This window comes from Cyprinus carpio, chromosome B12, assembly GCF_018340385.1.
Source record: "Cyprinus carpio isolate SPL01 chromosome B12, ASM1834038v1, whole genome shotgun sequence".
NCBI classification, from domain to species: Eukaryota; Metazoa; Chordata; class Actinopteri; order Cypriniformes; family Cyprinidae; genus Cyprinus; species Cyprinus carpio.
Window position 1 is genome coordinate 7,346,450 of NC_056608.1, and position 13,780 is coordinate 7,360,229.

General features: G+C 35.2%; 1 protein-coding gene across 1 annotated transcript in view; it reads right to left on the bottom strand.

Moving 5' to 3' along the window:
• The window catches only part of LOC109102100 (receptor tyrosine-protein kinase erbB-2-like), a 38,148-nt gene that overhangs the window by 8,810 nt on the left and 15,558 nt on the right, over positions 1 to 13,780 (bottom strand). Inside the window, exons 10-18 of the mRNA XM_042735136.1 lie at positions 13,371 to 13,444; positions 13,110 to 13,200; positions 12,369 to 12,571; positions 10,961 to 11,093; positions 9,149 to 9,239; positions 7,966 to 8,120; positions 7,814 to 7,858; positions 7,188 to 7,326; positions 6,258 to 6,380 (exon numbers count right to left, since the gene is read on the bottom strand). Coding sequence (XP_042591070.1) covers positions 6,258 to 6,380; positions 7,188 to 7,326; positions 7,814 to 7,858; positions 7,966 to 8,120; positions 9,149 to 9,239; positions 10,961 to 11,093; positions 12,369 to 12,571; positions 13,110 to 13,200; positions 13,371 to 13,444 — 1,054 coding nt within the window. The remainder of the gene's footprint in view (positions 1 to 6,257; positions 6,381 to 7,187; positions 7,327 to 7,813; positions 7,859 to 7,965; positions 8,121 to 9,148; positions 9,240 to 10,960; positions 11,094 to 12,368; positions 12,572 to 13,109; positions 13,201 to 13,370; positions 13,445 to 13,780) is intronic.

The following is a 13,780-nucleotide window of genomic DNA, read 5'->3' on the forward strand; positions in this document are numbered from 1 at the left end:
ATGTAGAGCAAGGTTTCCCTGACAGGGGTGCACAAAGGGAGCTGCAGGGCGTTTGTTAAGTTGCTGAGAAGCTAATAATGAATTATAACAAATGTAAAATGAAAACAAATAACAGGGTTCCCACACCTTGGTTAACTTCAAATTCAAGGACCTTTCAAGGACTTTCCAGGTCCAATACCCTCAAATTCAAGGACTTAATGTGACACATTTCAACTGAGAGCAAGGTTACATCATGTTACCTTGTAAGATACATTGTTACAGTTTTCATGTGTCAAACACAACTATGCAATAAAGCTTTTTTTGTTGTTTTTTTGTTTTTTGGTCTTTTGGTCTTATTCTTTTTGTTGTATTTCTGTTTTGCATAAAACTGAAGAATATTCAGTACATCCTATACTGTATTCTAAAGTGATCTGATATTAAGTTTTGCATTAGGGTTGCAAACTTCAGAAAATGAAAATAAGAACTGTGATTCTTTATAGGAAAATAAGGGACAGAATAAGGGACGCTCAAAATATTTGTTCTATACCACATAGAGTATGTCATTTCCATGCCTACAGTTAAGTGTGTATAAAAGGTGTATAAAAGGTTCTCAGAAATAATCACATTTGTTTTGCTTAACTTATGTACAATTATTCTAAAAATAAAGTTTTTTGTCATACAAAAAATGTTATACACAAAGCATCAGCCTGAGTAAATTTTACCACTATAGAATTGTGACTGCACAAGTTTAGTAATTTAGGAGGTGAATATACTGTGAAATTACATACAATATATGACATACAATTTGAAAGTATAACTAAATGTCTATAAAATTTCAATCAATAAAGCATTTTTTTAAACAATGACATTTAAATTTTTGAACTAAAATGTTTTTGCAACCATGTAGCCAATTCATGAAAATGAATATTTTTCAATTAAAGAGAATTTAGAGTGTGTAGGCTGCTTTTGGTACTTGAATTTGTTCTTCAATATTAACGAGGTCCAGATTTAGGAATATGCTAGACGTTACAATTTTAAAAGCATTAGCGCGAGCCCTGCTCGCTGTTGATTTGGAGAGATCAGGAAGCGGATGATTATGGGGGTTGTTGTTGGTTTCACTGAGTGGCTACGTTCGCAATTCAAACAATGATTTGTGCTAAATGAATCATTAATTTGTTATTTGTATGGTAGACTGTCATATGGCTTATGCCCGTGAATACGGGAAAAACTGCGTTTCGTATAGCTTTCATACGGAACGCTTCTCTGATGCCTTAAATACGGGACAATTCCGTATTATATGGAACAGTTGGCAACCCTATTTTGCATGGATTTTATGGAAAAGAGCTTAGGTTCATGTAACACAAACACAATGTAATGCGTAAATGCGCGTAACTAAAGTAAATCAAGTAAGCTCTTATGCATAGGCAAAGAAGTGTTGATGAAATAACACATCAGAAAACTTCTTGCACAAAATAAATTCAAGGACTTTCATTTTTTTCAATGTTTTTTTTTTTCAGATTCACAAACTTTCAAGAATTTCAAGTAAACTTCGATATAGCTTAGTGTGATTATTATCAAATCAAAGGCAACAATTTCATAAAGGGGTGTTTCCCTTTTTTTTCTAGGCTTGATTGTGTTTATGAGGTGCAGTCTAACATGTACTATGTTTCACATAATTTACCTTTATTCTACACTGCTCTCTCCCTTCTCTGAGAAACACGCTGATCATTTCCTTCTTTTATGAAGTCCCTCCCTCAGAAATAGGCGACCTGACTCTGATTGGTCAGCTAGCCCAGTATATTGTGATTGGCTAAACTGCCTCTAGTGCATGTCTAAACGTCCCGCCCCTCTCCTCAGCGGCATGCAGGGCTCGAATTGAGGGGGGATGCGGGGGGGATGGCCCCCCTTACCATCCCCTTTGGATTAAGAATGTGTATTATGTAAAACTTATCATGCAAATGAAATGTTAAAATTATCCGCTTAAGATAATTCACGAATAACAGTGATTGGCCAATCACAACTCGGTTCTGTAACAAGCTGCGCACAAGCGGAAGCAAGTTTTCATCATTTTCCACGCAAAATGGTTCAAGCGCAACTATTGAATTTCTTTAAAAAGTAGACAACAGAAAAGGTATGATTTTTCCTTCATTAGAATTTAAAAACATTCCCCTGAACCAGACAAAAAAACATGTATTGAGAGTCCAAAAGCATTCACTGTGCGATGAAGCCTATTAGAATACAGGTAAAATAACCTTATAACTCAAGCAATTAATGAAAAAATACCCATGTATGTGTTTTTATGTTTTTATATTCATTGCACAAGCAATGCACTTTTCTGCATATCAGTAGGCCTACATGCGCGAGCACAAATGTGCTATTAATTTTATATAAGTGCATAGTTACACGGTGTTTCGTTCCTTGAATCAGTTTTTGAACGAATCAAGTGAGCCAGTGATTCAACGGCCCATTCAGATGGACACTTTCCCTGCGTCCCAGTGTGCATACTATCCAGCCAGTCTGCCCTAAATAGTATTGAAAATTACTAATATCACATAAAATTTAGGATGGATAGTATGCACATTTGGACGCAGGTTTGTTACATATCTAATTGAATCAGCCGTTTTGAACGAATCGTTTGATTTGAACGATTCAATAAATCATTTATCAAAACAAGGGCTTGCTGCCACCTACTGGTGGTTTTATTGTCATCATTATTTAGGTTTCAGCACAAAACCACATTTAGCTAAATATTGTTTAATTATCAATATTCACCAAAATTCCCCCATTTCAGGCCAAAGAAAGAAAAAAGCTTCTAAATAATAGTTTATTTAATAAGGTTAATTTTTAATTAAATAAAAACCTTTTAAAAAATTTGATAAATGTTGTAATCATTATGTAAAATTAGCTACAGGACCGACATACTTTTAGATACGCTGTTATTTGTAAATGCTACTGCTTATGTTAGCTTTTAATATACGGTTTAATTCTGATAAAAGCTTTAAAACAGTACCACAACTCCACACACGTCCATGTTTAAATCTTCTCATAGCTATGTGAAAATAAGTGTATAATTGGAACAGTTCATTGACGATGCTGAGCTGAATGAGAGAGAGAGAGAGAGAGAGAGAGAGATGCAGAGCGTGTGCAGAGAAGGGGGATGCAAGGAACAGTATTAAGAAATGCTGCTTTAGAACATTGATTATGGAACTTGTCCATTAGAATCGTTAGAAGACAGAATCGCGATTATGAATAGATTTTTACGTGCACCTCTAGTTTTCTCTTCCTCTTCTCTAAAGCAGCGCAGCATGGCATCGCCCCCTTTGCTGCCTTTGGGGGGTTATAAAATATTATTTTATTATATAATATATAATATTTTAAAATATTATGTATTATATAAAAATAATATCATATTATCCAATCAAATGTAATATTAATAATATAATTTTATTATGTTCCTAAAACACCAGTGCGAAAGTCATTTGGACTGCGACATTATCACAACTAAAAGATGTTTGAGTCAAATTAAAGTCAAATTAAAACCCTTATTAAAAAAATAAAAGAATTAAAAATTTGTTAAAATTTTCAGAATCAATTTTGGAGCAAGTACATAACCAGCCAGTATTCAGAACTATCTCCTTACCTAAGCCTGATTCACAATGGTAAGCTTATAATAATGTTTTCTAATTTGAGTGGTATTGATAGGTTTTCACTGGAAAATTTGAGCATGCCGCCACATCATTACGTCACGCCTGTAAACATAAAGAAGTTTTCCCAGCTAGTATAGGCTATATCACACATGAGGATGCTGCAGGTGGCGGATCGTTTATAGACTTTTCTCACAGCAGCTGGAATAATTAAATTTAAATTGATCTCAGGCTGCCTGGGGGACATCTCGGCATGGATGAAAGAATATCACCTACAGCTCAACCTGGCAAAGACTGAGCTTCCTGTCTTCCCTGCCACTCCAACTCTATAGCATGATTTCTCCATTCAGCTAGGTTCTTCTACAATTACCCCATCAACTTCAGTCAGAAATCTTGTTGTAACCTTTGATGACCAGCTGACCTTCAAAGACCACATTGCAAAGACTGCTTGATCTTGCAGGTTTGCATTGCACAACATCAGAATTTCTTACGGAGCATTCGGCACAACTTCTTGTCCAGGCCCTTGTTATTTCTAGGCTAGACTATGGCAATGCTCTTCTGGATGGACTTCCATCAAGCACAATCAAACCTCTACAAATGATTCAGAATGCAGCGGCACGACTGGTCTTCAACGAGCCCAAAAGAGCCCGTGTTACACCTCTCTTTATCTCCTTGCACTGGCTACCGACTGCAGCTTGCATCAAGTTCACGACATTGATGCTTGCATATAGAACAGCCACAGGCTCAGCACCCGCCTACTTCCACTCACTATTACGAATCTACATCCCCTCCTGAAGTCTGAGATCCACTAGTGAGCGACGCCTTGTGGTACCATCACAGAGAGGCTCAAAATCACTTTCCAGAACATTCTCGTTCACCATTCCTGGCTGGTGAAATGATCTTCCCAACCCTCTCCGGAATGCGGAAACCCTGACAATTTTCAAACGACAGCTGAAAACTCATCTCTTCCGAAGCTACTTGATTTCATCATCATCATAAAAAAAAAATATATTTTTCTCTTTAAGAAGAATCGCTTTATGTATCCTCCAATTGTAAGTCGCTTTGGATAAAAGCGTCGGCAAAATCACTAAATGTAAATGTAAATGTAATAATTTTGATGGCGGATTGTAATCCAGAAAGGAAAGGATTATGTGTTTATAAAACACATGTGACTGAAATTAGATTAAATTTATTATATTTTTATTATATGATTATATTTTTAATTTTTATGGTTAACCACTGTGCCAACATTGCCCCCCCCCACCCCGCAATAAGACCATACTGAACACCACTGTATGTGTTTATGTGAGACAAGGCTAATGCATTAAAACCGTTCAGTTTAATCACTGTTCTATTAATGCACTGTATTAATTGATGCGCGCACGCACACACACACACCACGCACACACAGAGATCTGAGATCGATGTGCAAAAAGTAACATTCAAAAGCTCAGAAACTTGTTGTCAGCGCTGCCACGCGACTTTTATTAATCAATACTGAATCGCTACATTATATTTCTCAGCAACAAGGGGGGTAAAATTGTTGTTTTAAGTAACTAAACTCAGCTGTATTGTTTGTAGAGAGAGACAGACGCAGACAATTTATACATCTCTCTCTCTCTCTCTCTCAAAATGGCCATATTTCAGAAAATTTTGCATCACTGGATATAGCTGTCAGTCATTTAACATTTCTATCATAAAACGTATCGTTAAAAGTTGACTAATATTAAATTATTTGCACCTTCATCTTACCTCGTTCTCTTTAACGTTAAACTGACGCTTCGCACTCTGCTTCTGTCAACAATAAACCCGGCCTACTTTGATTTGATTGGCCATCACAGTCATTTTGACACTGACGAGCGCTGTTAGACCGCTGACGCTGAGGCTTTGCTCTGAGGCGCGTAGTATGTGCAGCGGTCACACGTGCATCCGTAGACTAGCGCAAGTTAATTCTCACACTTTAATAGTATTTATAGCTCCTAACAGGCTGTGTGACTATGATAAATTATTACCTCAAAATGTACGTCAGTGTGTAGTTTTCCCTATTGCTCGCGTGCCAGCGCTTATCCCTCTGCGTGCCACTGTTGGCACGCGTGCCGTAGGTTGCCGATCCCTGCATTAGATTCACCCATGCTGGAGCCGTGCCGGTGCACAACCCATGTAAAGAAAACAATTCCGCAAATAACTGCAATTGCAGGTTTCAAACAGAAATGGCGACAAAGAGGCTTAGAGAGAATCTAAGGGGTTCAGCTAACAAAAACATTTGGGAACAACTGATGTAAAGAAATACAATTTGAGGGCGAATGTTTAATTTCCTCTGTGTACAGTTAATAGAGGTAAAAAAAAACATTCTACTTTGCCAGTTTTTAGACAGAAAAACTTGGAATATTTTCCCCATCTGCTGACTTTAAATATGCACTAGCGTTGAGACTATCAGACTATTAGTGCCATCATGAAGTCATTTTCCTGCAGCTCCAGAGGCATTAGTCAAATTGCATTCTTTGCTCAGGTGACTGGATAAAAAATGTGTTTATGAGCTAAGATAGCAGGAGGCTGGTCACATATTTCCAGGGCTATGAGTGCCAGCTGAACAACTAATATTGAGATGTTGAGGAATGGTAACAGCTAACTGACCTTATAGACTGTGCCGAAGGCTCCAGAACCCAGCACTCTGAGTTTCTTCAGCTCGGTCTCCTTGAGAATACGCATCTGAGCCTGGTTTGGTATCGCTCCACTCGGGGTCAGGGGCTCCACCAGTCAGGAAAAAAAATAAGATGCCTAAAGACTATGGTACTCAACATGTGAAGCAGTCAAATCAAAAAGACTGCATAAACAGAAGAAATAACCAACCAAAATTCACTACATTTAATAGGGCCAGGAAAACTGCAAATTTGACAGACCGTTCCACATTTTACTCGTACTGTTAGTTCTTAGACTCCACAACCTAGTCAGCTGCCTATAGGCTTTTATCGAATCATAGGCATTTTGCAAAAGGAAAAAAGGTAAGCAGCATAATTCTGCTGCCTTCGAAGATGCCTTATTTGGCCATTTCCATCCTTTTGCTGAAAAGGAAATCCCATAATGCACTGTGAAAATAGCCACCAAATATAATGAAAACAGAAAAAATGGAAATGATTTATTACTAACTTAAAATATCAGGGGGACTTCAAGTAAATATTTTGTACAGTGTAAATGACATATCATTTCACAATAAAAAAATCTCTAAATTCTTATTAAAATGCACTATTTTACGCAATATTTGAATGTGCTACATTTATGCTTATTAGGGGATTGAGTTGATAGCTTGCAACATGCTGACTTCAAACTCAAAATCAGCTGTTTCTATACATAGAATAGGCACTTTGCTGTGTAAATGGTGGCAGACAAATCCTAATGCAATGATCTAGCTGACAAAAGAAAGTTGGATAAGTTCACAATGAGTGATTTTTGCTGCTTAGTTTCAATAAATGCTTACACAAAGTCACAGTATGTTTTCTTAGTTTTAAAATTGATTGGATTGAAAAGCAATCTACATGCAAATGAAACACACTGCAGAGTTCTGACCTCATGCTCCTGTAGAATTCTCCTCATGGTTTCTTTCCTTTTGTGGTTTTTCTGTCGTCGCAGGTAAAACACCAGAAGCGCCAGCAAAATGAGAAAAAGAAACACTCCACCAACTGTAATTGCGACTGTTGTCCCAGCCCTGCAGGGTTTTGCAACAAACAATTAGATTTAAGCAGAACTGTACAGTCTATAGCTAAAGCTTTACTGTACTTTACTACAGTACTAGTACAGTAGATTACTAACTAGACTTTTACATTTTCTCAATTTGAATGGTGTTTGCCTGTGCAAAACACATCACAACAAGTCTAAAATGTTTTAGGGGGTTGGATTTCTATATTGTTGCTACACCCCAAATGTCATGAAAGTCTAAAATTAAGGGTAAACACAACCTATGATATTCAGGTCTCTAAATATTTCTCAGGTCCCTCCTTCGAAGTAAATACTTTTTTTTCTACCTTGTTTTATTGTTCACCAGAAGAAAAGAGGTACTCAGTTAACTCTTTTAAGAGTTACGCATATTAATACTTGAGATTATAGGTTTGTTCAAACTGAGCAGAATTAAAAGTGATGTAGACAATACCAATGCATATAATTATTATAAATACACACATTTGATAAAGTCTTACCCAGTTTTCTTTTGGATGGGGCACCCTCTATCATCCAGTGGACACCTGACGGTAAACACAAAACAGAAAATATATATCAAATCTGAAACTGATGCACATGAGCTGATATTAAAAGTTTGAATCTCGGTCCATGGGCTCAGCGAGGGACTCACGAGATGGTGCAGTTGGTCTCACAGGGCAGACAGTGTCCCGTAGCATTGAAGTACTTCCACACAATGTGCTGGTCCTCTTTCACTCCACTGGGACAGCGCTCGACACACACGTCTCCATCTTGAAAGTGCAAACACTCCTTACAGTGTTCTGGACCCTGCACAAAAAAACACAATTTAAACCTTAATTAATATAAGTTGTTAAAATAAGATATAAAAAATCTTAATGTCAAAATAACACATGCTAATGAAAAATGAAAATTCGAATTCATCATTTACTCAACTTCATGTTGTTCTACCTGTATGACTATTTCCCAATGCAACACCAAAGAATATATATACAGTCAAACCAAAATGTATTTGACACTTTCAGCATTTCAAGTATAACAAATACAATAAAAACCAGCAAACAAACAAACACAAGTAACATTACACAAGCTTTTTTACATTAACACATGATAAAAATTCAAAAACTTTTTCTGGCAAAATTATACAAAATCAGTCTGTGGTGTAAAAAGGTCGCATTAGCAATTAAAGAAAAAACGTGGTCAGGTCAAAGTGTCTGAATAATTTTTGGTCCAAAATTTTTATCAATTTTACTGGTAGTCCACTGTATAAAGAATATTGGGGTATAATATGTCACGGTTTACTTTATTTTCCTCAGTTACATAAAAGAACTATAGTGTCCTGCACCCACTAATAAAAAAATACCCAAATTATATCTGGTGTCTGAATAATTTTTGGTTTGACTGCATATACCATGCAATGTACAACAAATCACAATACATTTGATTTATGTTTAATTGATGGTACATTTTTGTTATTTTTACAACAGTAAGTTAAGTAATTAATGAATATAATTGTATTTGAATAAATTTGTATTTTTGGTGACATATTATATATTATTTAAAATATATGTGTGTGTGTGTGTGTGTGTGTGTGTGTGTGTGTGTGTGTGTTTGTCTATCTAGCATTACCTACATTATGGGGACCAAATGTCCCCACAATGACAGTAATACCAGAAATGTTTGATCTTGTGGGGAAATTTTTTGGGTCTCCATGAGGAAACAAGCTTATAAATCATACAAAATGTTTTCTGAACACCTAAAAATGCAAAGTTTTGTGTGAGGGGTAGGTTTAGAGGTAGGGTTAGGGTAATATATTTATTTCTGCATTAACATCTTACTGGTCCTGTACAGGAGGCAGAGTCGTTGACTGGTTTACACTCTGGATGGCAAGGGACACAGTTTAATCCATGCTCAAACTCCCGCACTAACCTGTGGGAAATGCATTTGAAGTACAGAAAACAGTAAGAGTTTAAAAACCACAACAGCATATGACTCTACATCCTATTGTATGACATTAGCAGTTATTGATATATACAAAGTCGGAAACTGAAATAATGGAAAAGCCCTGTTCATAATATTTAACATTCTAATCAGGGCTCTGAACTGGTTCAAGGAACGAAAACGAAAACTGGAAAACGGACAAAATTTTTACAGGAACAGAACCAGAAACAGAAACGAAATCAAATTTTATAGTTCCGAACAGAATTGAAAATTTGAAATGGCCATTAACCTGTTAATAATGTTATTTTATCGTTCCATTTAATATTTGAAATTTGCTGTCAACCAATCATGAATTCCAGTAGTACGGCCTATGCAAATGTGACGCTGAAGCCAACAAGTGAATGTCCGCTCAGCTGTGAACTCATCATAGGTAAGTCGCAATGGGAATGCACCGCCCTTAGAGTTTACTTGAGGATAGTGTAAGATGAATTCAACAGATCACACGCACCTGCAATGCTTCTGTGATTGGAGAAAGCAGAAAAACTAGGCTTACATAATGAAATGAAAGAAAAAATGTGCTAAATTACGGTTCATTGTGACACGTCCCAAAGTTTTCGGAAAGGAAAACGAAACAGCAGAGAGTAGTTTTCTTTATTTTGCAAAAGCTTTACAGCTTTGAATAATGTCTTGCTTCTGTATAACCAACCAGCATTGGTATGACCATCACGCCGATGCCTTACGCGCACACACAAAATCTTTTTGCTATATTGAAGCCTGTTCATTATCAAAATAAAATATAGTTAAAGAAAGAAATAAAAAGTTACACTGCTCCGTTGTACAAAATTTGTTGCGTTCAGCGTGACCACGCCTCACTGTGCTGATAAAGCCGATGTGAAGGATGATGTTTTATGTTGATGAAAGTACAAACACTATATAATAAATAATATTTTAGCATCCAGATACGTCGGGAATATTGAAACATTTGGATTTGTGACGAATGAGAGAGGTAGGCATCAGCTTCACCTTAAATTAATTTGTTTTTGGATTGACGTTTTTATAGCCTAAACTTTAGAAGATTTGTTTTTGTGATTTTGTAGTGAATGTTTTTATTGTTTTTGTTTGTATTTTTCTTTAGCCTACAGGCATTTTAGCCTTCATTATTTCGGAAAGTAATAGGGCTAATAAAATGCGATGTGAGCCGCGAATTATGTTTTTTTTTTCACTCTCATAACGCAATCTTATACAAGGGTTTTTTTTTTTAACAATGCAGCAAACATTTTTAAATATCTTAAAAATACTTTTATGTCTTTAAAGTGTTGATAGATTTTTTTTGTTTGTTTAGTAGCCTACATTTGGCCAAAATCTAGAAAAGTTGATGCTGTTAGTTTATTGGCTAACGTTACCAGATCTCTATTTTTTCCTTTTCTTTTTGAGTAAAGAAAACGCTGTACTTTATTATTATTATTAGGCAAAGAAAATTGTTTTTAAAAAATAACATTATTAACCGGTATTTCTTCCACCCGAAACGGTTTCAGAACCATAATAATATCAGAGGAACGCAGAGTGAACCGATTTAATTTTTTTTTTCATTTTCAAGCCCTGATTCTAATAATCTATATAATTCCTATATTTACATTAGTAAGTAAAAATAACAAAGCACAAAAAAAAACAAGCAAATGAACAAATCTGCTTATTCATACAGTACTCACCCCTGTAGGACATTACACTGCGGCACACACTCCGTCCCACGTTTGTAATTCACACATGACACACACTGACTGGGTCCCGGCCCCCAGCAAACTGCATCTGCACACAGGGGGTCACATACTCTCCCCTCTGAAACTACACACAGAGAGAAGAATGTCCTGTGTTTGATTCAGTAGTGAAGCATGTAATGGAATATTACTCATTATGGGAAATTAAAAAGTAGGAACAAACACATTTTTTAACATAAGTTGAAAAATAAATTCAGACAATGCATACCCTAGTAAAAAAATAAAATATTTAAAATACATTTATTTCATACTAAGTATTTAGTATGTTAGTATATTACATTTTAGTGTAATTCAAAAACACAGACAGTTTTGATGTTGTAAACTAAATAATGTTTGAAATCAAGTATCAGGCAATCAAGTTAGGAATTTTTTTTTTTTTTTTATCACCTTATTTGATATATCAGGATCTGATGCCTTATATAGTATGATACAGGAGAATAAGGAGCTCATACTTGATGAGGAAAAAACTATTCCAATTTATTCAGAGGCCCAAACTAACCATCTGGTTAAGCTGCTAATATTTATATGGCCAAAATAATATTAAATCAATAGCTTGTAATGTAAACCAATTAGATCTTTAAAACTTTTTATATCTTTATAATCTTTAGAAATCTGTATCTCACAATAATATATTTGTAGGTATTTGTGAGATGGGCATATAAACATTCCTCAAAAGCCTGATGTATCATATCTGATTATCACATTTGTATCTAAAAATTATATATGGATATCAAGTAAACCTAAGCTGCTTCAGCCCAGTAAGTGTTCATTTTAAAATATTTATAACAATATAAAAGCTATTCTTACGTTTCCTTCTTAAAAAAAAAAAAAAATTATATATATATATATATATATATATATATATATATATATATATATATATATATATATATATATAATAAAATAAAATAAATATATATATATATATGAAATAAAATTTCAGAGAAATAAAATAATGGGGAAAAAAACACAACCTGAAGGTGGCGTTTTCACAGTTGTACCAAAAGGTGGTAGAGGGCATGTAGAAGACTGTATTCAACATGTTTTTCCATGATAATAGTTAATTCAGAAGCCTTAGTTAGAAAAGTGCATATAAAATATGATACAGTAGGAATTGTAGGGTTACAATGCTGATATTTAATGGAAATTTGCGTACATAATATTTTAATTATGTTGTAACTGTTTTGAAAAAACAACAAGGTCCTCAACGCTATGATGTGCATATAGTTACTCTACTATGTGTCATGCTTAAAGATGCACAGTATTCATGACTGTTTTTAAAATGACTGCATTGTACAGCATGCATTGCTCCAGTCAGACAAACATAAGAATGGGCTCTAACCACATGTTTGCTGGTCTTGGTTGTTGTTGCTGATGAGGTTGGGTCCCTGTGTGGGGTGGAGCAGTGCGTTCCAGGGCAGAGAGGAGGTGTAGCAGAGTCTGGAGTTATTATGAATCAGTACTATGCCTCCACTGACACTGCGCAAGGAACGCAACCCGAGAGACTCGATCTGCAAAGACTGAACTCCCAAAGAGAAAACACCCCTGCAGAGAGATAAAGATGAATGCAATACATAAACTAGATCACCAAGTAGATTACTAGATTTATACATTTAAGCAAAAAAACTGACTAGTTTGCTGGTGCAAAGGTCCTTGCTATAATGCGGAATTGTTCTTGGTGGGTTTCAGTTGGTAAAGCTACTGATCTATCACAGCCCCATTTGTGTGTGTCAATCTTTATTTTGAGTTCTAAAGTGTGAAAAATAACCTACACTCTTATGAATTTAACTAAGTACATTCTTTTCTCAGTCTGTGTGGTTAGAATTGACTTGAAGAAATGAAAGGAAAGAAACTGATAAAACGTGCAGCAGGTGTACAGGATAATCATTAACTTTTACAACTAACAGGAAACTGCAGCTTTGATAAGTCTAACTAGACATTAGACAAACAAGAAAAGTGGGAAAATAGTCTAGCAAATCACATGTGTTTAAAGACAGAATTAGGAAACAGGAAATAAGGAACAAAAAGCAAAAGAAGAGATACATTTCAAGTAAGAACCAAAAACACACAAACATATACTTACTTGTAAAGCATTCTTCCTCTGATCACCTTCAAGTTCTCAAAAACATTCAGATCAAGCAAATAATCTGGCCATGCATCTATGTACAGATATCCTGAAATACAAATATAAAGTTATTGCAAATGCAAATTTCATTTAATGATTGACTGGTACAACTAACAGTGTTGTTATGTAGATTTTAGTTCGGATATTGGATCTACGGTATAGACTTGTATTTCCTTTATAATCTTTATGATATGAGTCCATATGAACTGTGATCTTCACCTGTGATTTCTTCTATTGTCTTTAACTTTTCTAGGTCACTCAACTGCAGTCCAGATGAATTGGTAGCTGCATTTCTGTATTAACAACACAAGAGATTTTAAGACAATAAGTGTAACAATAGGTGTAACAATACAACAGTCATGGATAGAAATATTTAGATTAGAAAGAATTATTTAAAGTCAGCTAGTTATTCACTCCCATGTCACTGCAAACTGTGAAACACAAAAGGTAAAAAAATATATATATTTATATAAATTACAGCAAACATTTGCAAATATAAAATCTTCACTTCCTGGGAATCTGGCACAAATCATGAGTAATAAGATTATATATTATAATAAATTCTATTAGGTTTTATTGATTTTGTTGGGTTATGTTTGATTTTGTGACACAATCATGAGAGACAGTTC